Source organism: Melospiza georgiana, chromosome 1 (assembly GCF_028018845.1).
Source record: "Melospiza georgiana isolate bMelGeo1 chromosome 1, bMelGeo1.pri, whole genome shotgun sequence".
Classification (NCBI taxonomy): domain Eukaryota; kingdom Metazoa; phylum Chordata; class Aves; order Passeriformes; family Passerellidae; genus Melospiza; species Melospiza georgiana.
In genome coordinates, this window is record NC_080430.1 from 36,582,557 (window position 1) to 36,605,012 (window position 22,456).

The 22,456-nt window shown below is 38.6% G+C and overlaps 1 protein-coding gene across 8 annotated transcripts in view; it reads right to left on the bottom strand.

Moving 5' to 3' along the window:
• The window catches only part of TBC1D5 (TBC1 domain family member 5), a 316,832-nt gene that overhangs the window by 146,289 nt on the left and 148,087 nt on the right, over positions 1 to 22,456 (bottom strand). For all 8 annotated transcript variants that reach the window (XM_058039756.1, XM_058039673.1, XM_058039586.1 and 5 more), the window contains one exon: positions 10,038 to 10,104. In XM_058039756.1, the coding sequence (XP_057895739.1) occupies positions 10,038 to 10,104 (67 nt within the window). The remainder of the gene's footprint in view (positions 1 to 10,037; positions 10,105 to 22,456) is intronic.

Consider the following 22,456-nt stretch of genomic DNA (forward strand, 5'->3'; position numbering starts at 1 on the left):
ATGCCAGGCACCCATCAAAGCTGCTCCCTCAACCTCCCGTGCCACAGCTAGGGAGAGGAGAGAAAAACATTGAGTTAAGGACCAGGAGATAACACTTCAAGAGCAAAACAGCCTCAAAGTTGCAAAGTGAATTTACTACTAACAGAGTCAGAAGAGGATAATGAGAAGTAAAAGAAGCCCTTAAAACATCTTTTTTCCTCCCAACCCCTCACTCCTTCGCACCGACAGCACAGGGAGACAAGGCATGGGGGCTTGTTCAGTTTGTCATCCAAGGTTTTCTCCTGCTGCTCAGGGAGAGGAGTCCTTCCCCTGTGAGGCCATGGGATCCCTCCCATGGGAGACAGTTGCCTGTGAACTTCTCTGGGGTGGGTCCATGCTCACGAGCAGCAGCCAAACTGCACCATCTGCAAACACGAGTCGCTCCCATGGAAACAGAGTCCTCCCAGAACTGCTGCAACATGGGTCACTCTTTCCATGGGCTGCAGTCCTCCAAGGACAGGCTGCTCCAGCCTGGAAACAGGCTCCCTCCCTCCACCTGGTCTCCAACTGGATCACAGACTCTTCCAGGAATCCACCTGCTCTGGTGTGGGCACTCCCCCACGGGCTGTGTGTGGATATCCGCATCCCCTGTGGATCCCCATGGGCTGCAGGGGCATGGCTGCTTCACCGTGGTCTTTACCACAGCCTGCAGAGGAATCTCAGCTCTGGAGCCTGGAGCACATCCTGCCCTTCCTTCTCCACTGACCTTGCTGTCTCCATGTTGTTTTCTCTTACATGTTCTCACCTCCTTCTCCTCTCTGACTATAAGAAAAACTGCATGCTCCACTTTGATCTTCTTCTTAAATATGCTGTCACAGAGGCCTTACCAACATGTCTAACTGGCCCAGCCTTGGCCAGCAGCATGTCCATCTTCAGAGCCATCAGGGATTGGCTCTGCTGGGCATGGTGGAAGCTTCCAGCAGTTTCTCACAGAAGCCACCTTTGTGGCCCCCCTGCTACCAAAACCAGGTCGTGCCAAACCAACACAGACCTGAATGAGAAAAAAATTGTTGGAATAATAGTTCTTTAAGAGACTTAATTTCATATGTGTTATCTCTGCTGTCCAATGTAAAATATCTACTGGCATGAATTAGGGACAGTTGCATTACTTCAAAGCGGGAAAAGTGCTCAATATGTATGAAAGAAAAAGCAGGCAAATCAATGAAGGGATTAATTCTGCAGGAATTGTTCATAGGTCTCATCTGCTCTTTTCCAACTTTTGAAACTTGCACTTATGTCATAACCACAAGAGTTTAAATCTCTCTGCCAAAGAATTGTATACTGGGGTCTGCTCTAAGACACGCACTCTCTTTCTTATAAGAAATGAGGTTGACCTCTGAGCAAATCATATACAAAAGTCTATTTTTCTTTCTTTTCAAGAGGATATGATTTGTGGATATGATTCTTGTTAAGGCAATTACAAGCATCAGATTTTCAGATACAGAAGCCTGAAGTTTGGAACAGAAATGTTCCTTTCAGTTGACTGTTAGTAGAGATCACAACAAGCAGGACTTTACTCCAGAAAGTCTAAGTAAAATTCTACATGCACATAAATAGCATTCTTGAAAAGGTATGTAAATCTCTAAGGTCTAACATCTTACTAATAAGTCACTGGAATTCCACTATTGCTCAGCTATTGAGGAATGAGCAACTATAAACTCTTTCAGAATGCACGACATTAATAATCTAACAATATGCCTAGGAAATAAATTCAAATAGTTCCAAGAGCTTTACTGAGGCAACATTGAGCTTGTGCATGTTGGGGAGAGGTAACAAAGACTCCTCTACTGACAGGCAGAAGCAGAACATCTGCCTCTGGCTCTGCCGCTAAATGTCCATCTCCAGCATAATGGTAAAACCAACATCAAGCATAGATATGCAGAAGAATGCAATGGTAGCCCATTAAGGCTGCTTACAAAATACATACTCTGTTCAGAAGAGGAAGAAATACAATTGAGGGAGACTAGTTTAGCACAGACAACAATAACTGATGCTTCTGCATTTACTGATTTAGAGGATAAAGCTGGGGAAATGCATGAATGCAGATCCTGCCAAAGTCTAAAACTAGTGTTAGAAGTATTTTTGTACCATCATGTTCAGACAACACCAAAACTCTGTGGAAGACACTAAAACCCAGAAAAATGCAAAAATGTGAAGAACCACATGAAACTACAATCTATGCCACTGAGAAAAGGCAAAAGTTTCAGTTCTGTGACTGCAGGGGCTCAGATCTACCTGGTAAATATTACTGTTGATAATTCATGTTCAAGTGAAACTGCAGTTAACAAAGAAACCAGTACCTACCGGGTCATCAGATAGTGTGCATCATTATTTTGTCTCGTGCCTTTTTAAAATATTTCATGCCAAGTTTTGAAATACCTTTTTTGAGTCCTTGCAGAAACAAGACCAATTTGATATTTACAACAACATTTAGATAACAAAGAATACTCTCAGTCTATCAAAGAATACTGCTATACTACTGAAACATTTGCATACATATTTAGGATTTCAATCTAAATCTCAAGCTTATTCCATCCTCTAAACCAATATTAAAGGATAAAATAGATAGCCTCAGAGAAATACAAAGAAAATTCTTGAGCAGCACTGCTAGAATTGACAAAATCATCTTAAAACAATGGCATGTGTGCTTCTGGAAAAGCCCATTTCACATTTTTATACTAGTCTTCATCTTCAAAATCTGCTTTTTAAAATGTTGAGACCCAAACTGGGCTCCTCAGGGGCATCAATGAAGCAACAGGCTACTGAGCAGGCCATCAGAAAGAAAACCAACTCTCAAATTATTGTGTCATATGTTTTGCAACATGAGATCTTTATTGAGAGGAACATCAAGTGTCTATATTTAAATATTTAAATAGAGGCAACAATTCCCTTCAAACATACTGCATAAATCCAAGAAACATGCATAGTTTGTATTATTTATTATGTTGTAAAATCAACAGTTGAGAAAAAAGTGAGGCAACTTTCAGGAATGCAATAAAGAGAGTTAATTCTATAAAAACAGAGGAAAAAAATTGAAAGGTAGTATCAAGTAGTAAGAAGTAGAATTCCTAAAAAAATATTTCTGAAACACACAGATTTCTATTTGCTACCCTGAAAATCCATTTGACAGCTTTAATGTGAAGGCTTATCAGTCTGTTTGGAAAATACATGTATTTTCCTCTTTTTCTCAAAGTCCTGCCTCAGGATACGTGGCAGAGCTAACAGCCATGTAAGTGTGAATATGCATGGCTGTGTTGCTGGGAGGCTGAACATTCAAAGGGCAGATTTTTCTAAACAGTTCAGGTTTCATCTGCTTTTGGCTGACATACAGTTAAAAAGGTTTGTGAGAAGAAAGGTAAAATCACTTTCTTAAGGCAAACATTCCAGCAAATAAAGTTATTAGTTAGCTATGCTCTTTAAGCTACCAGTGTGTGTGTGCAGCACAGTTTAGGGAACTGAAATAAGGCTGCACTGGCAGCAGGATGCTCTGCCAGCATCCTTCCTCACAGCACTAGGTCTGACACAGAACACAAAGATATCCTTCTCCATATTCCAAATTGTCCACTTTGCCTTGGTGGTTCTCAGCCAAAGAGCCAAGTTTGGCCTTTGGAAAGCACATAATTTCCAACCCTTGACCAGTTCAGCTTTTAGAGAAGAATTCTTGTTACAGCCATTTCGAAGTCTAAATTTCACCACCACATTTTTCTCTACTCATTATTTTCTGCATACATTTATAGAATGGTGAGACAAAATGTTGATATTATGTTCAACTATTTTTATTTTTGTATTGTAACTGAGGTTGCCAGTTGCAGAGTCAAAGCTTTCTAGTGTAAATCCCCAGTATCTTTGAAATTATTTGCATGTACATGAAGAACATTTACTTCCTACTTGTCCTGACTACAGACTGTGGGTAACTGATCCATTTTCCTACATCCTCCTTCTTAGCCTTCTTGAAAATGTCCCCGGTCAAATCTCCCAATTGCCATGAAAGTCTGAAGGTTATTGAGAGTAAAAAAGTAAAATAAATTCATAATGAAAGCAACTTGAAGCATTAGTAAGGGAAAATATGGCATCAGTTGATTGTGGTGTCAATAATATACTGATTTTCAAGTACAATAAATCAGGAGTGAACTAAAATTTTCACTTGCTTCCCATGGCCTTTAGAAATTACCATTCTGTCTTCCATGGTCTCTCTTCACAATCTACGTCTTTCCTTCTTGCAGCCAATCCATAAAAAAAGCCTTCTACCAACAAAAGATGTTGGTAACTCAATCCTTCCTTTCTGATTCTCTGTCAAAACCATCTCAAGCTTTAAGCAAATATCTTAAATTTGCTTTTCCCCATTACATTGCATTAAACCAGAAAGCAAGTCCATATTACTATTTCTATGTCTTTAGAAAGTAATAGAATTTTCACTAGAAAAGTTAGAAAAATCGAAAATACATGTGTTGAAATGTTTGTATTTTAGAAAAAGTATATTGGATATAGTTTTTCAGTTCCTTAATCACAATTTATTCTTCCTCCTCTTATGATATCATTCACCAATTCCTTAGAACACCAGGCAAGGAATGCAGCAAGGATCAACTAGAAAGGAAGAAGTAAATAATGCAAATTTGAAAAGAAAGAGACAGAAATAATGTAAGTAAGTCTCCTTAAAAGGAAAAAAAAAATGCAATTTTAAAGAATTCAGAGAAAATCAGAAATCTTCTAAGCTTTTAATAGGTGTAAAAGTGATCTTCCAGGTTTTGGAGTAAAAAGAACATGTTTTTACAGGAGGAAACCTGTGATCAGAGCAAACAGTCACTTTCTCTTGCTGGAAAAAGGAGATTTGCAAGATGGAATTCCTAACAGCATCACAAACACTGACAAATAAGAGTACTGGCACAGACTACCACATCCAGAGAAAGATTCTTAGCACATTGTGAACATGATCTTTCAGAAGAATCAAGGAGAGAATTTACATGCTCCCAGACAAAATTAACTCACACTGAAAAGGCCTCTTTGCACATAAATGGAATCGACTGGAACAGAGTCTAGCAAATGGCTTAGGATAAAACAAAATAAACATGGATGCCAGTTTTACTGCTTCCTTGTGGAAAGAGAGAAAGGATGCATGTGCTGTGAATTCTCCTTGCACCGTGGAGTGGAGTTGCAGTGACAATTTTACTGCATTGCCTTCTGCATCTAATTTTTCCTATTTCAAAATAATAGAAAAACCCATAGAAACAAGCTTGTTCTTTACATCTCTTGATTATGTGTGGACATGAACAAAATCAGGAAAAATAAAACTGTAATTGCACAGGAGTGGATTAAAATTAAAACAATAAAGTAGCATTGTCTGTGTATGAACAAGACTAGATAGGTTTGTGTAGATGGAAAAGGGCTGCTTCCTAATAGAGTAAGACAAAGTTTTCCTTAAGGTGGAGGTATGTAAGTTGCACACATCTTCACAGTATGTTTAAAATGTAAGGACAGAGGCTATGTAGCTACTTCTGGTTCAACTGCCAACAAAAGCCAAAGGGCAAAGTTTGAGCACCACTTTTGGAAGTGGGAAGAACCAAGGGGGAACAGCTTGCACCCCTTGCTGCCTTTGTTCTGTACGCTCAGTGCCAGCAGCTGGCTGGCACACAGGAAACGCCTCAGCCAGCAGGACCACATTGCCTTCCTGCATCAAGGAAGGAAACATCTGGCAAGCAGAATCTGCAAGAAGTCAGGGGGAGAAAATGGAACACAAAAGTCTTTCTTACACTAGATCCTCTGCCTGTTTGAAATATGAGCAGAAGAAAGAATACACCTTGTCTACACAACCCACAGCTTTGAGCAATCATCATTTGTCATGGAATTTAAGCCACAGAGGAAAGAACTTTATCTTGATACATGGGATAAGAATTAAACTTATATATATATGCAGAGATGTATTAAGAAATTATCCAACATAGCAGTCATGAGTCTCTGAATCATAAAGTAAGTTCATACACAAGTATGAAAAGTGAGCTTTTTTAGGCTATATATTTATTAGAAGCAGTATTAATGTATGAATCCACCTTGAAAGAAAATAAGTGTCCTTGAGATGTTAGATTCTGTCAGCCAAATTGAATGTCTGCATCAATGGCTCTCCCTAAAAGTCATAATTAGGTCATTAAAATATATTTAGAAAAATAGCCTTTAAAATAAAGTTAAAAAATACTCACCTTCATTTTATTTCATAGGTCACTGTTATACCATCTAATAAGATAATTAAAAACATGCAAGCAGCTGGTACTGAGGCTAAACAGATTAATGTAATAGTCTGTAGTCATATGTGCTGGCAAGGGGTTCACCTCTTTGGCGAGGAGAAGGTCAGCTGCCCTTGGGAAGGGAGGAGAAAGACAGTATTTCTACTTTCCAGTGGCACTGCATTGCAGATACTGAAACTAAAGAGCCATATCTATTTTCCTTTTCCTTTTGGTGAAGTCCAGGCCATTTGGACAACCAAAAAAGGCTTTAACCACAGTAGTAAAACAATACAGTGGAGCAGAGCTGAAGTATTTTCCTTAAGTGTCTTACATTTAAAAGCTGAAAGTTATTATATGTCTAAATCCTTGTTCAAATCTTTCTAATAATGAACTTCTAATTTTGATGACATGCTTCTAGGAAAAAAAAAAATTGTTATTTCCTATTAGTAAAGCTTCTTCCCAAGTACACAAAGAGTACTTCCACCAGAGCATAAAGACCAGCTAGAGAGTTCTCTGTGACCTGAGAGGACACATTCACAAACTCAAGGAATATTTAGAAATATATGCCAGTCACATGTGCTTTTCACTTACATTACTTACAAACTTTATGACCTAAAGGGAAATGCTCACAATCTGAACACATGCAGCACTACATCTGTGCTGTGCTGTGCTTGTGATCAACAAAAGCAAGAGTCACAAACTCTAAGGTGACACCTTCATATTAAAAATGAAACCATACAAATAGTTCTGGAGCATCATAAATATACCAAAGAATAATGATATGTCATCCTTTATTAGCACATATACTTGGAGTCTTGTACTGGATAGAGTCAAATTGTCCTTTCAAACAGAAAATGTGGGAACCAAGCAACTTCTCCTGGAGTTTATTTTTTATGGTGGTAAAAACAATGCCTTTAAGAGCCCTTTAATAACAAAACTTATTAATATTCAAATATTTTTGGAGTAACTTTTTCTAATTAAATTGTAAAGGCCTATTACTGAATATATATTAAGCAACTTTTGTTTCAGCAAAAATTTTCAATACAATTTTTCATTTATTAACCTTCTGCATATGTACGACATCTACCATGATTCAAAGATGCCTTTGCCTCTTTCAGGGCTAAAGTTCATGAGCTGGTCTTTTTAAAATATGATAGACTGAAATGCATTGGGCAAACAAGACTGTCATTAATTTTATCAAATTACTAACTTACTAAAACAATAATCCTTGACAGTATCCTAACATAGGTCAAAATTTCTAAGGAGTCTTTAAAGAAATAACAACCATTTACCATCATTATCTTTCAAGATAGTTTAAGATTCACTTTTCACCTTTCATAAGGTGTTTCACCTTTCATAAGGTGTTCAATTTCACTTAACATGCAGTCCAGAACTGTAACTATCAAAACAATATCCAATCCAACTATCAAATTTACAGCCAGCCTCACTAGATCATAGGAATTACTTGCCACTGAGAAACAAATACACATTTCACATCTCAAGCACTACTACTAAATAATGGTGATAGCTTGCCAACTACGAAAAGTCAGAAGTTACTTTTATATATACGTATGCACACAGACCTATATATATCCACACGTACATATCTTTTATACTATTTTGCCTTTAATTATACCAACAATACTTTGGCAATGAGATACGGGACCCTTCTTAAAAGACTAATTAACTTCAGTTTTCTAAGTTGGGCTCTTTGACAGAATATGACTATTATTCAGTGGAACTTGTAGCCAACGTTGCATTTATTATATGCACTTTGGACTAAGGAATACATAGGTACAAAGCCCAGCTTTAACCTCTACTTAATCTGTGGAGAATTAAAGAGTCACTAAGCTTTAGGCTGATTTAGGAAAAAGGCACCAAGCTCTGTCCTCCCACTAGCTACATTCCCTGATACCATGGGAAGCTTAGGCTGGAGGAAGTCATCAGAAAACTCTCCCAACCAAGAATGAACAGGCTGCGCTGGATTAGCTCCCTGGACCAGCTTCCTGAGAGATGAGTGCTACTGCCTGAGGGCAGCACGGATGACAAGAAGGGCTCAGACCCCAGCTCCACAGCTCACACTCTCTGGAACCAAAGTCTAGCTAAAGCTGGCTGCTTCTTCAAGTGTTGCCACTTGGCAGGTACAAGAGCTGGTGCTCTTGAGTTGATGACTTTCAGAAATAAGTTCCCTGGCTTTAATGGCAGAGAGAGCTCTCAACTTTCTTTCGCTGATATGGTTAAATTCTATCTTGCCTACTTTTGAGAGACTGATTTGTGGTCTCTCTGTCTACATATGATTCACACCTAAAAAACACGAAGATTATCCTGGGTGGTATTTTTCAGCCCTTCTTTTAACTTAGACAGTATGTTAATGCAGAAAACATTAATATGACAAGAAACAAGAGTCATGCAGAACCCTAAAATGGATCTTCTAACATATTTTATCAAAGTGAATACGCTAACTACCCTAGAAGAGTTTTACATCATCACCAAGTAGGTCTCACTAGAGTCGACTTACTAGGATAAAAAAATTGTAAGGAAACCTAAATCAACCCACCCCAGTCCCACTTTGTCCCTGCAGGCACACCCTTTGTTCCAACCTTGCTCTTAGTCCAGAAACTTCCTCTGGGTGTTTGAATCGCAGCAAACTCTTTGCTGTTCCCTCTAGGTCCTTACAAAAAGTCTTTCTTTTCAACATCCTCCAGACCAGGCTGTTTGCTCCTTGCTCTCCTTGGCAATGGCTGTGTCTCCAGCCTGCAACAGCAGGCTCTCCGGCACCGTGTCCCTCCCTGCCACCCCACGCCCGAGGCTCCCTGTGACCAGCACAGCACAGCTCACTGCCTGCCCCACGCTGCAACATTCCCCACCCAGCCGGCTGCAACCAGGACAAGGTGAACAGGCAGGTTCCTCCTGCCTGACTGCACCTCTTTGAAGCACAGATTCCAGCAGAGCACAAACCAAAACTGAAAAAAATGCCAACCAACACAGTCCACTAAATGATTCGAAAATAATCATGTGGTAAGCATGTTTTGTTTTACCATACTTAAGCATGAAAATCAGATGCGATCCTTCTGGTATGCACAAATCATACTATTAATTTACTAGTCACAAGGAAGAAGATTTTTTGTGGCAGAGTCAGTATTTTGCAGGGTGAAAGATGAAAGTATACACCTGCTGATTAGCTTTCTGTGCTTTCAAGCACAAGACACCCTCTGGTATGTACCCAAGCAAGATTCAAGCTCAATGACATGGCTGAAAAAAGTTTCTTTGACTGGTGTTTACTGCCAACAAAACTGAAATATGATTTTCCTGTCAAATAATCTCAAATGTAACTAATCTTGGCTTTGGTTTTTGAGATGAAATAATGAGGAAATAGAATTTCAGGTGGCCCATAAATCCAGTTACTTTGGAGAAGATCAGAAAGGTGATCACTGGTGAATTGAATATTTCAACATTTAGCTTAGTTACTGTGAGTTTACTTTATCGAATACTTTGGAGGAAAATAAACCTACAAAAAACAACCTTAAAATGTTTAGGCTTTCAAATATCTTGTACTTTGATCAGTTAAGTTTTTTGAACAACTTTTGAAAAAAAACCAATAATCCAGAAAACAAATTTTCAGATCATTCCTTAATTAAATACTTCATGTCCTTTTACTCACTGTATCAGTTTAGATTCCACAATCCTCCTAACGTATAGGACCTGTTCTTTTGCATTAAATAGATTCTGCTTATTATAATCAACCTTCTTAAAATTAGAAAATAAATATAAAAAATTACCAACCTGTAAGAAATAAAAGTTCCATCTGAATCTGAGGTGGAGGGTGTGCTTCCATTTTCATTTGATCCTCCTAATACAAAAATAAGAGAAAACACTTTTGTTGTAAGACAAAATCTGATATGAACACAATATGGATGACAACTGCAACTGCTTTTACCATATATGGTAACTTCAGTCACCACAAAATTCACCTAAAACTTACATAGACAAATCTCAACTTTACCTCTCCAAATTCTAACAGTCATCTTAACTAGCCTCCAAGTTCAAACTGGAGTCTGAAAGTTCTGAAAATCTGATACTTAATTTCACTAAAGTTTTGATTGAGGCCCCTCTCAAATTATTAAACACAATTTAACTAGTATAGGGTTACAGAAGTACACCACATAAGTAGATGAGCTTGATTTTACCAACATTAAGTAAAAGAAAGCAAAAGTTCATGTCTTTTGTGAAAAATTCTGAGCTTACTTTGTGATACCTTTTTTTTTTTTTGTCATAGCACAAGTTCAAATCTTCCCTGAAAGTACCTATTAAGACGTCTGCCAAACATCTTATTTTACATCCTGTGGGCTGGTGAATACATGGAACAGTGATGTTGCTAGAAATCCAGGATTACAAGTAAATTTTCCTTCTATAACTATGTCTATTGAAAGACTGCTAAAAGCCAGGAGTCATGTATTTTTCAAAGCAAATTTATTCTTGTCCTGTTTTATACTGCTTATTCTTGCACTGTCATTTAGCTTGATAATTCTTCTATGTCCCTGTGTGCCTCCTTAGTTAATTTACAGGTAGCACTGCTCAACTCTGTTCTCCCTTCTGACTGAAATCAAGTTTTTTCAGTATTTTTTCCAAATGACACTTCGTATTCTCCATTTTCTTTAACTCAGTCCTTCTTACACACGGAAAAGGAGGGACAGGAGCTGTGGAAAGCATACTAAAAGTCCAGAGCCGATAATTTGGACAGTGGTTTTCCTCTCCATCAAACAAATCTTACTCGATACAGATGACATTCATGCCACTCCATCTTGCAGTTTCACAGCCATCCTTACCCAAACATGCCTGCACATTTAATCTCAATCTTTTATTCATGAAAAGAAGTTTTCAGTTTACACGAAAAATTCTTGCTAGTACAATACTGTATTTCACACAAGGTCATGCTGTTTTCAGTCCTCTTTTTTTCAGAAAGGACCAGCCTGAATACTCTATTTGCACTGGCACCAGATATTACCTTCCAGTAACTTTACTTAGTAAAAGTCTATCAGCTCTCATTCTGTGGCAAAACAACAAATGAAAATATAGGATAAGACTGGTTTAACTCCAAGTTTCACTAAAAAGAATTCTTTCATTAAAATTTGCATTTCCCTATTTGTCCTAGAATTACTATACTTCACTAATCCCCATCCCTTCGATTTCACTGCATCTCCTGTGGCACTGCATCAGATGGTTTACTGAGATCCCCACAGACTTAATGTATTTCCTGAACGTATATTTTGAAAAGAAAGCAGGTTAGCTGGCCACAATGTCCCATTTAACATAAAAACCTGCAATAAAAGTTAAGTCATTTGCTTTGCTTTTCTCTCTTGTTTCTTTCTCAAAAACTTTTTTAAAGTCCTGCACAGATAATGGTCAGCACATGCAGGTGTTTTGCTATCCCTTTCCTTTCCCCTGTTAATCTAAGTACAAGTATGATATTTCCACTCATCTGCCATGAACTAAAGTACTAAAAATTGTTCCATGCAACAGCATTTGTCAATATTTTTGAAGTCTGTAAGTCAGATTTTTAGCTCTGCTAATTTACAATATCTACCCAAGTCCCATCTATGTTATTGATTTATTTTCAGGCCTTTGCCTAAAATTCTACTTTCACTGAAAATTAAATGTTTTCCTTTTCAGACCAGAGCTGGATTACATTTAGTATCATTTGTCCATTCATACTGCAGAATGGTTCTAGTTTTCTTTCTTAGCAAGCTTCTTTACATAGTCAAGTAATATTTTCCTGTGTATTTAAATTCTCATCTTATGATCTGATTCAACTTAATTTTGCTGATTGTCGGTATAAGCCCTCACTTTCTGATATCCAGGACGTGGCCTTCTTTGCAGATCAAGCTGCTTTTCTGTTTCTTAGAGAATCTTTGCTTATTCCAGACATTCCTTAAAAAATACTTAATCATTCACTTTGGCATAAAACTTCCAAGTGTTCTTTTTCTCATCTAATTTGGAATGCAGGGGTTTTTATTAACTTTTGCACCTTTGTCTAAAACAAATCCCAAACCTCTACTACATCTTAGTTTAAAATCACTCAGTCCAGTTGATTTCACTAATTAGCTCTCTCAATTTATTTTGAAAATGGAAATCCTACTTAATCAATCTGCTTTTTGTTTACTAAATTTAACTAAATTAACAACACCAGATATTTCATCCAGAAGCCGACCCTCCCGTTATTAATAACCATCTGTTCATTTTTTTCCCCTCATATCTTGTAAAATAGTCTCCCATATTGGGACAATTTTCAGTAATACACTTTTTCATATATTACCCATCTCCACATCTGATCCTGAGCATTCAGAGAAACGACTGAACTATGCTCAGTCTCTGTTAAAGCCATATTGCCAGGTACAGTGATACTGGGCAAGTGCTACAGGGACACAGCACATCAAAATGGGTCCTAAAGGCACTACTGCACTTCATTTGTACTTAAACTAAGCATTCACCTACCACACTAGTCAAATTGAAAAAAAACCCACCTTATAAACAATGCTAAGTTAAAATACTGAAAAAGTATGTATTTTCAAGAATAGCAACATAATCTTCCTCCTTTCTGAAGAATGATCTTTAAGACTATCTCAAAAAATGCATGGACTTTATAATCTTTCAACAAAACCATTTCTCCTGCTTGAAGAGTGAACAGGACTTTGCAAAGAAAATAAGGATAATAGTTGTTCTTTCACCAGGATCCCTGCAGTTGGTAGGATCCTGGGTCTGTTACATCCACTGAGCTGTTCTTCACAAACTACTCTAAGTCTAGCTTGCTTTATTCTGAAGAAAATAATTTCCTGTATTTAAACGATAGCCAAAATACTTTTGCATTTTTAATTGTATACCCATTGTTAATAAATCTCATAATCATACAAGTTATGGTTTGGATACTTCTTTGTGAGCTGCCTCATCATATCATTAGCAGCAGCTACCAAAAATGGATAGGGCTAAGTGTACTCAGCTCTCAAATCCAGGATTTAAAGGAACAGACCCTTCTGTGATTGCTCCCTTGCTCTATCCCCTTTAAGATGGGTATGTCTGTTATGACACCTTGAAAGATGATTAAGATGTCATTCATTGAAAGTGATAAAAATCATAAAGCAAAGAGTGAAGTATTCATTTTCTTAACAGAAGACTCCCTACATTTTACCTAGTTTTATCCAAAAGGCTTTTTAGCAAATCCTATTAAGTTTCCATAGTTAGTGATGAAGAGGACAAATAAGACTGCTGCTTCACTGACTAACGACATTAAGCTGTGGGAATCCATGCCCTGGATCACCTCTCCTCAGGAAAGTTCAAGTTACTCCTCCTGAAAAATATGGTGAACTCTCAGTAGAACAGATATACTACTTCTATATTCTTAACTGATATTGACCCAAATTTCTGGTAAAATTGGGATGTACACTAAACAGTTATGAATATAAGATTCATGATGCTAGTAACAAAACTTTTGGTCCCCTTTAAAAATTTGATTCAGTATTATACTGATTTTCAATTTCCTCTGAAACTCAGTTATGGGAAGAAGGGTTTCGCTAAAGAAACAGAGGATGATCTAGTAACCCTGCCATAGACCTTGTGAAAAGTGCTCCTAACTTCAAACGCACAGGCTAGGGGAAAAAAGGTAGAATAAATCCTGTCACACTTTCAGAAGAAAAAGAAGGGAAACGAGCAATACTGTAACAAGCACCTGTATCAAAGTAAGTATGGCGTTCAGCACTAGAGCAGTTACTGGCTTTATTACAATAATAAAATAAGGCTGTATCCTTCCAAAGGGCTTGAAAATTACCTGGATTGCTCCTTCTTGAACTGTAGCAACTCCCTCTCCTAAGAATGAAAACTTTCTCCTGAAATTGCCTCACTTCAGTGAAGTGTGTTCTTGTTCAGAGACCAAGGGCTAAAGGGAGCTGGGACTTGGGCAGCTGGAACCTGACACTGCTGGACACAGCGGAAGGTTGTTTCAAGAGAAGTTGTGTAACTCAAAATTGACACTTCCAAAAACTAATTAAAAAAGAACATTTCAAATGCTAGCTTCTTAAGACTTCTGAGATGCATGGAGAAGGATTTGCAATCCTAATAGTATTGCAAATCCTACAAATCTAGTACCCTAGCAAGTGTACAGGATTTGTACTCTGTACACTTGCTAGGGTACTAGATTCACCCAGAACACATGGGCTTGTCACTTGCAGTAACTGTTATCTTGTCAAGGACGTACTTGAGATTATAGGCATAGCATAAAATGGGAGAGCCCAGAATAAGGAAGATGCCTTCACTTCCTGAAGATTATCTGAAAACTAGCTGAAGAAATTTTAACAAGAAGTCTGATTGAAACTTTCACACTATTTTTTTTGTATTTTTCTTTTTTAACAGCCTATTACACTGATAGAATCACAGAACTATTTAGGTTGAAAAAGATTTGTAAGATCTAACACAAGATTTGTAAGAGGCCTAACACTAACCCAGCACTGCCAAGTTCAGCATTAAATCATGTCCCCAGGTGCCACATCTTTAAAAAATCCAAATGTATTTTAAATACCTCCAGGGATGGTGACTCAACTGATAGGGTACTTTCTCACAGAAGAGCTTTTTCAAGGTGCAGCACAGAGTTTCCACTTCAGGTAATAAGAAGAAACTGGACAGCATTTCAAAGCCTCAATTCACAGGTGGGAAGACACTCCGGGTATGCTCCAGGCACAATGAACACTGAGCTAAAGCATATGCCCAGCAAGAGTAAAAAAGCATGTTAAGAAAGATGTAGGGATCAGACATTTCTCTCTCATCTCTCTCACTATGTCTTGAAAACAGCAATTTCCTGTGAGATGTAAAAATTCAGCACTGGACTTTCTAAGGAGAAAGGGTGGGATACGTCCTAACCAGCTGCAAGTCCATGAAAACAAAAAGCTTCAGTGACATGGCCTTGCTTGATAGCTGCACACCTAATTAAAAAAAAATCAAACTAATTTTTTTTTCTTTTGAAAATATACTTTGATACTGAGGAACTGTCTTTAAATATATCCATATTTCTGCAGGCATGTATGCAGGCACACATGCATGTCTCAATGTGGGCACACGTGTATTTATACAGTGCAAACCAATTTACCAGTCCTGAGTCACATATGAAAGGGTTTTATGGCTGGCAGTTGAGGATTTTGTGATAAAAGTGATCCTACTTAGGTAACCAAACTGTGCATTTCCCTGCTTACAAGTGTCATAATGGAGACAGATCCTTCTGCTGACCTGTTTGCACTCTGCTTAATGTTTCTCTTTGTATTCTAATCAAAGGTTAAAATGTTGTTAAAACACAAAATTTATTTAACATTGTGAAAATTTAAGTTGATATAAACACTCGATCATTAATGCAGTGTTTTATGATTAGAGACAAGTCAAATTTTAACACAAATCTATGGTTGCAGTCTAAGGCTGTCAATTCTTATAACATGACTTCAAAATTCCATGCTATATTAATTTTCAGCATATTTAAAGCTTAATAATTTAATGATTTATCCAATTTTAATTTATACTTTCAAAACCACTTTGAACAATCTGAGGTGCCACTGGAGATCACAACAGTGGTCCTGGTTAAGTCAAATAATAATTATAGCGCTTTCACTTTAAAGATGAGATTATTTTTAATTATTGAGTGAAGTACTTGAGGTACCATACTTATATAATTACGCTACTCATTAAATGGTTATTGAAAGCTGAAATGTAATTTTAATGACAGCTACCTATTTTTCTTTGCACACTTTATAGATGACAGATCAGTCAGGAATTCTAGTTTGCTCAAAAAATCCTTGCAGCTGCACTGGTTCTTTCAGGTGTAAAACAATTAAGCTGTTCTTTTTTTAAAACTTTAAACATTTTTTTTTCTCAAATGATATCAATGTAATATACAGAAACTAGTAAAAACCAGAACAATAAAGCATGGATATTTTTTCTTCTTCACAATACTGTCAAAATGCTGGCCCTAAACTACTATAAATTCCAAACAATAACCCCCCGAAAATAGTGACAATACAAATATGGAAGAATAATTTTAGTCAAAATGTGTTCGTCATATAATACAAACAACAAAAAAAAATTGCTTAACAGATTGCAGTCCTTTATTGTGAGTATAAAGGGGTAATCAACATACAATAAGCATTTTACTATGCATTAAAACTATATATAATACCATGAGATTCCTTTGCTTTTTCTAACAGCAAGGTTCACAACTCTTCAAACATAAAATTCCTTTGTACTATTTACTCCACAGATAGATATTCATTGGACTGATCTCAATAAAATTTATTCTAACATGTAGGCATCTATCACAACTGACACTACAAAGGTATGGACTCAGAAATGAGCACCTTAAACACGTATGCTCTGCATCTTAAGCCTTTATATGCGATGTCTGAAATTCAGGGTATTCCTCCGTTGTTTCAAAGACCCGTATCTTGTCCAAATTAAGCTTTCCTTTTCCACAATGAAAACCAAACAGAGGAGTAAACTTGTTTCATTAACAATATTAAAGCAAAGATTTCTGAGTTCGCTGTATGGGGAAAAGGCAATAAAGTTTTGAAGAGGGAAAAACTGCTTTGTTCCTTCAATCCCCTAGTTGAAATTAATTATAGCAAATGTTTATGAAAACATCTGTTCCATACAGTTATAAATTCTTAATTTTAGCATGGACGATTCCAAGCTCCTCTATTATTTTGAAAGAGAACAGTCTGACAACTGAAAGGTTTACAGAAGAGCAGGCAATTTGTATTTCTACAGCAGCAAATATGCAGTTTGGAAAGTCTTCAGGATCTCTGCAGCACAGGAAAAATAAAACAAAATACAAAAAGCCTAAGACGAGTGAAGCTTTATGATTTAGGTCCGCTGATAGACCAAAATGGCAGAGGGAGGAGGGAAAAAAGTGAAAATAGAAGGAGACCTAATCCCGAAAACGTACGGCAAATCGAGATTTTACTACACAAAGTAGATGTTTAAGAAGTGAAACGTCGCGGAGCTGCGGCGAGGGATGCGGGCGGCGAGCCGGGCGCTGCCGCGAGCGGCCAACAGAGGGCGCTGCAGAGTTTGGGAAGCGGCGGCCGCGGCTGCCGCCGGCTCCGGGCGGGATCGGCCGCCCCCGCCGCGGGCTCGGCCCGCCCGGCTCCGCACAGCCCCACACAGCCCTCCCCACGGACTCGGCCCGCCCGGCCCCGCACAGCCCCACACAGCCCCCGCCACGGGCTCGGCCCGGCCGGCCCCGCACAGCCCCACACAGCCCTCCCCACGGGCTCGGCCCGGCCGGCCCCGCACAGCCCCCGCCACAGGCTCGGCCTGCCCGGCCCCGCACAGCCCCACACAGCCCCCGCCACGGGCTCGGCCCGCCCGGCCCCGCACAGCCCCCGCCGCGGGCTCGGCCCGCCCGGCCCCGCACAGCCCCACACAGCCCCCGCCGCGGGCTCGGCCCGCCCGGCCCCGCACAGCCCCCGCCGCGGGCTCGGCCCGCCCGGCCCCGCACAGCCCCTGCTTGATTCCGCGCAGCTCCCGCCCGGTCCCGCGCAGCCCCCGCCCGGTCCCACACAGCACAGCCCCCGCGCAGCCAAGGCTTTCAAGTCATCCTTGCAAGTGATTAAATGGAGCGCGCTCGGAGCAGCGTAGAGCAACTGTAAATTGTGCCTTCAGCTAAAGAATTAAGTGCACTGCACTTCTGATATTTATTAAATAATTATTAGGCCGGAAAGTTGGAGAAGGTTTCGCTCTGAGCAAGTTCGGTTTTCCGAAATAAATACGATGCACCTTTTGGGCGAGCAATCTTTTATGGAGAAACCTGGCTCTCTATCCCTCACTTCAAGTTCATTTAGTATTAGAAACACACTTTGAATGCATGCAGCACAGATTTCTGATAGCATTTTAGTTTTATCAGCTCTGCCCTAAAATATTATATTTTGCCGCAAATGAAATAAAAACCTATACACTATGATAATTACTGATACATGAAGATAATGAATTGTGAAATGAACTAATGAACTTGCCATCTTAAGTAAAAAAGTCTTAGGCTGAAATATTTTGTTTCATCTTCAGTATTGACATGAAAAAAACATATTTAGCATTACCAGTCTTTTTCCCCCTTCAAGCTTATTTGCATTATTAAAGGAACATAATTGTAAAGCACAATATAGAACCCACAGAGATGCCAACCTTGTGATAGTGAAAGCTGGTCACATTTGGAAGTAGGTAAGGAACACTGGCACCAAGGTGCAAAATCAAAGCCTGTTTTAGCCCTGCTGAAAGCTCTTTCAACAGTATGATAGGCAGACACACTGGTTTCCATTTAGGAAAAAAAACAACTTCTGGAGATAAAATCTTGTACTGCATGTTGCTCAAAGCCTGTCTCTTAGATTGCTGACTTATGACAATCAAGTGGCACCCACCTTCCACGATCTTTGCTTATAAAATCACAGTCGTGTATGTGTATATGCATATATGAGTAAACTCAGTGTATTCTCCAGGCAACATCTCCGTTTGAAACAATTTTGTCTATGCACTTCTTTTTAAATCAAGACACATGAAAGTAAGTGAAACTGCTTCTGAGTGTTCGCAAATCTAAAGACCAAGCCTGTCATTAGGTTAGTCTGTAAATTAACATGCCACCATTCCCCATGTAAAATGTATGTGTGAAAAAGTGTGGATGGGAAAAGATATACAAGGGTCTAGATGACGGATTCTGAAATTAGAATGTAGCATCAGTGTTTAAGAAACGTAGTCCCATGCAGCTCAATTTAAAATAAATTCAACAATAAGTACATTCAAGGGACTTATTTATAATATTTCTTTTCCTGTTGAAGCTTCTGCATTTACAAAAATAGATTGAGCCATACACTGTTCTCTAAACTAAAACCAATATAATACAAAGAGTAAGAAATTTTACTCAAAGGGCGCTGAACTAATTCATACGAACGCTTCCGAAGAATTCCCAGGTGATTGCAAGTTACCAAAATCCCAAATACTTTATATCCAGATGTGTTTTAATATAATCTCTCTAGGCATGATAGGAAGGAAAGAAGTTTAACTGTGATGCAAACAGTGATTTAAACACTTCAGAAAATGCATGTACATGGAAAAATAGTTTGACTTCCCATTTAGTGGGAAGCACACAATACTAGCTTATATAAGCAAATGTGACTCCACTGAAGTCGATACACACTTAGTCCAGTAATGCCTGAACTGAATTTGCTATCAGCAGCAATACGACTGTTAGAACAAAAAAATCCACAGGGTAAGGTAAAAGGTGATTCTTCTAAATGTTTTTCAGTTATTTCTCCCAGTGCACCTGTCTTTGGTCCATAGCATATTATGTCCACTTCTGTTCATATGCTCAGTACTAGAGCCTGTATCAACTACATAGCCTGGCTGAGCATTTATCATGTGTAACCTACACGAATTCCTAGGTCATCCCACCAAGTCTGACTCAAAAGACTCCAGGATAAGATACAGACATTTTGGTGTAGTCTGACTGAAGTAGAAACTGTATACTTAATAAATAATTTCATCTCTTACTTGAGTAAATTCTTTTAAGAGCACATACAATTTTCACAATCACAAATTGGCAAAATTAGTAAAACAGGAGAGTGTAATCTAGTTTAACTAGGGACAAGCAGCATAACTAGACTTTGCACAGAAAGAAAAAAAATCTTAGAAGCTGCCTGGCATCATTGCTAGGAATTTACACCCTAATGATATACAAATGCTGAGTGACTTATACTTGCATCCAGAAGAATTTAGCTAATTTTAACTTATAAACAGCCTAAAAGGCCTTTGAGCTATAAATCGCAATAAACTAAAGATGGCAAAAGGCAATAAACATGAGTTAATGACTCAGCATCCTCCTGAGATAGCACTGGTCATGCAGCTTTGCTTAATCTTAGACATGCACAATCACTATAAAAAGGTGGTCTCCAGAGACCATTTACACTGACAATAAGAAAAACACACCATCTCTTTACATCTTTGAAGGCCACTATCATCCTTTAACTTACTTCAATTACATCCTAATTTTAACCACATTTCTATCTTATAGATTGTTGCAATCCTTCTGTTTGGGATAATAATTCATATGGATGTATAGTCTAATTTTCATTTTCAAAAGCAGTATTGCATATTCCATATTCCATGGAGCTTAGGAAAAAAAAAAACAAAAAAAGATTAATTAGGAGGTTTCTAGCATTCTGTTGTTTTTCCAAGATTAAAAGATAGTAGAAGACAAACACGGAAGAATTAAGTGCTCTTTTTTTCAAATATAACTGCCCTTTCAACAAAGAGCTAGCTGATTTTCAACAGAGAATAACAGGTTTATCAGGAGAAAAGCTAGCCTGGCCAGGGAGCCACATGGCAGTGATATGCAGCCTCACCTCCTAAAGTTGGGGAGATGGTCTCATGATAACCAGGACCAGGAGTTAAAAAGAGCTTTGCTTCTTTGCTGTTTCTTATCAAAGGACACTACTGCAGCAGGCTGATGACTTACAGCGTTGCTGATGGATGTGAAAGGCTCCTGAAAGCAAAATGAAAGCTCTCCTGGACTTTCTTTCTGGAGTACAAATGTGTTTATGAGCACCGTGAAAATCATACCACTTTCCTTCACCCAGCACATGCATGCAAAGAGGGACAGCCTGAAATCAAAGCATCCATGTGGCTGCTGTGGTGACGTGTGTAATTGGTTAATTGCTTGTCTGGGGTGGGAAAACAGGCAGCACTTATGGTTAGGAGGCAACCAGAAAGAATAAAAAGAACTTTGGGGTAATAAATGAATAAAAGAATAAATGGAAACACAGACATTTGGGCACATGAGAAGCTAAAAGGCAGAGGAGCTCCTTGGCATCCAGTGGAAGGGCTGGCACTACCCCCGAGAGGCAGCAGCAGAACTGAGGGGTTTGGCTCCAAGGAAGAGGGAACAGACAAGAAGCTTCAAGGAAGGAAGCTGTCACTGAGATGCAAGACTGGGCAGTGTCTGGGCTTTCTTTAAATGCTACAGTTTTAAAGGCACACAGTAAGAGGTGAAGAAAGTCTCACATGAAGGAATGTGGGAAGCTGCCAGTCTCTAAAATGTCCAGGGTGAGGGAGAGGCTCTTGGGCTCCCACAACATCACTGTCACCCCAGCTCAGCTCTGCCAATTCCTTCCAGCTACAGCCTCCTCCTTCCATACCACGACTCCTCTTAGCACTGCTGGAAGCAGAGAGCTCTGTTGTGGTCCAAAAGGCTACTTTGGATTTATATTAACATAAACTGCAGAATAATAGATTAAATCCGTTAGAAATAGGATCCTGCTCACATCTATTTAGTAAACATATTTTTAATAACGTAACTAAGTAACACATTTAAAGTTATCTGGGCAAAACTTAATACCTGTTCCAATAGCTGCAGAGTCTAGAGGTAGCACAATTCAGAAACACATGGTTAAAAAATTTTTAAGAAAATCACGTTCCCTTCACCTCACAGCAGTACTAGTACCTGATAACCTGGCAAGGCATCTGAGAAAAAACCCCAAAACCTGAAGATAACCAGCACTGTCACAAAGACTCAAATACTCAACCCTTGAAGGGTGTTACTGCTGCTGATGGAACAGCCCTTATCCTAATCAAATTAACAATACAAGAGTAACATGCATCAGGAAGGGACAACGGATAGCTTGGTTTTACAAGATGAAGCCAGAAAGTCCGGGACTACTACTAAGGCTGTCTAATTAAGGCTGTTAATTCTTGGAATACATTGTGTATCCAGAAGACCCATAACTGAGAGAACCTAAATGGAGCAGTACCCTACATTTTCTATAAATTTCTCCAAAGAAAAAACATGTCACCAAACAGTATAAAAGAAGTACTGAGCTAGAGCTTTTAAACTGCCAAATTGAAATATGCCAAAGCATAATGAAAACACTAGATTTTTAATCAAAATTCTTGTAAATCAACCTTTAGGCAATTTGGAGAGTACCAACTGTGCACTTTGCTGGTGCAAAAGCAGATGCATGTTGTGAATGACAGATCTAGAAAAATTTGAAGAGCAAAGGTATATATGCACTAGCAGTAAACTCTAGATGTCTAAGAGATGAAAGTCCACAGCTACATCAGAATATAAAAATATATCAAATTGACAGCAAGAATGACAAAACACTTCTGTTTACTACAGTGCAAGGTGCTTTGTC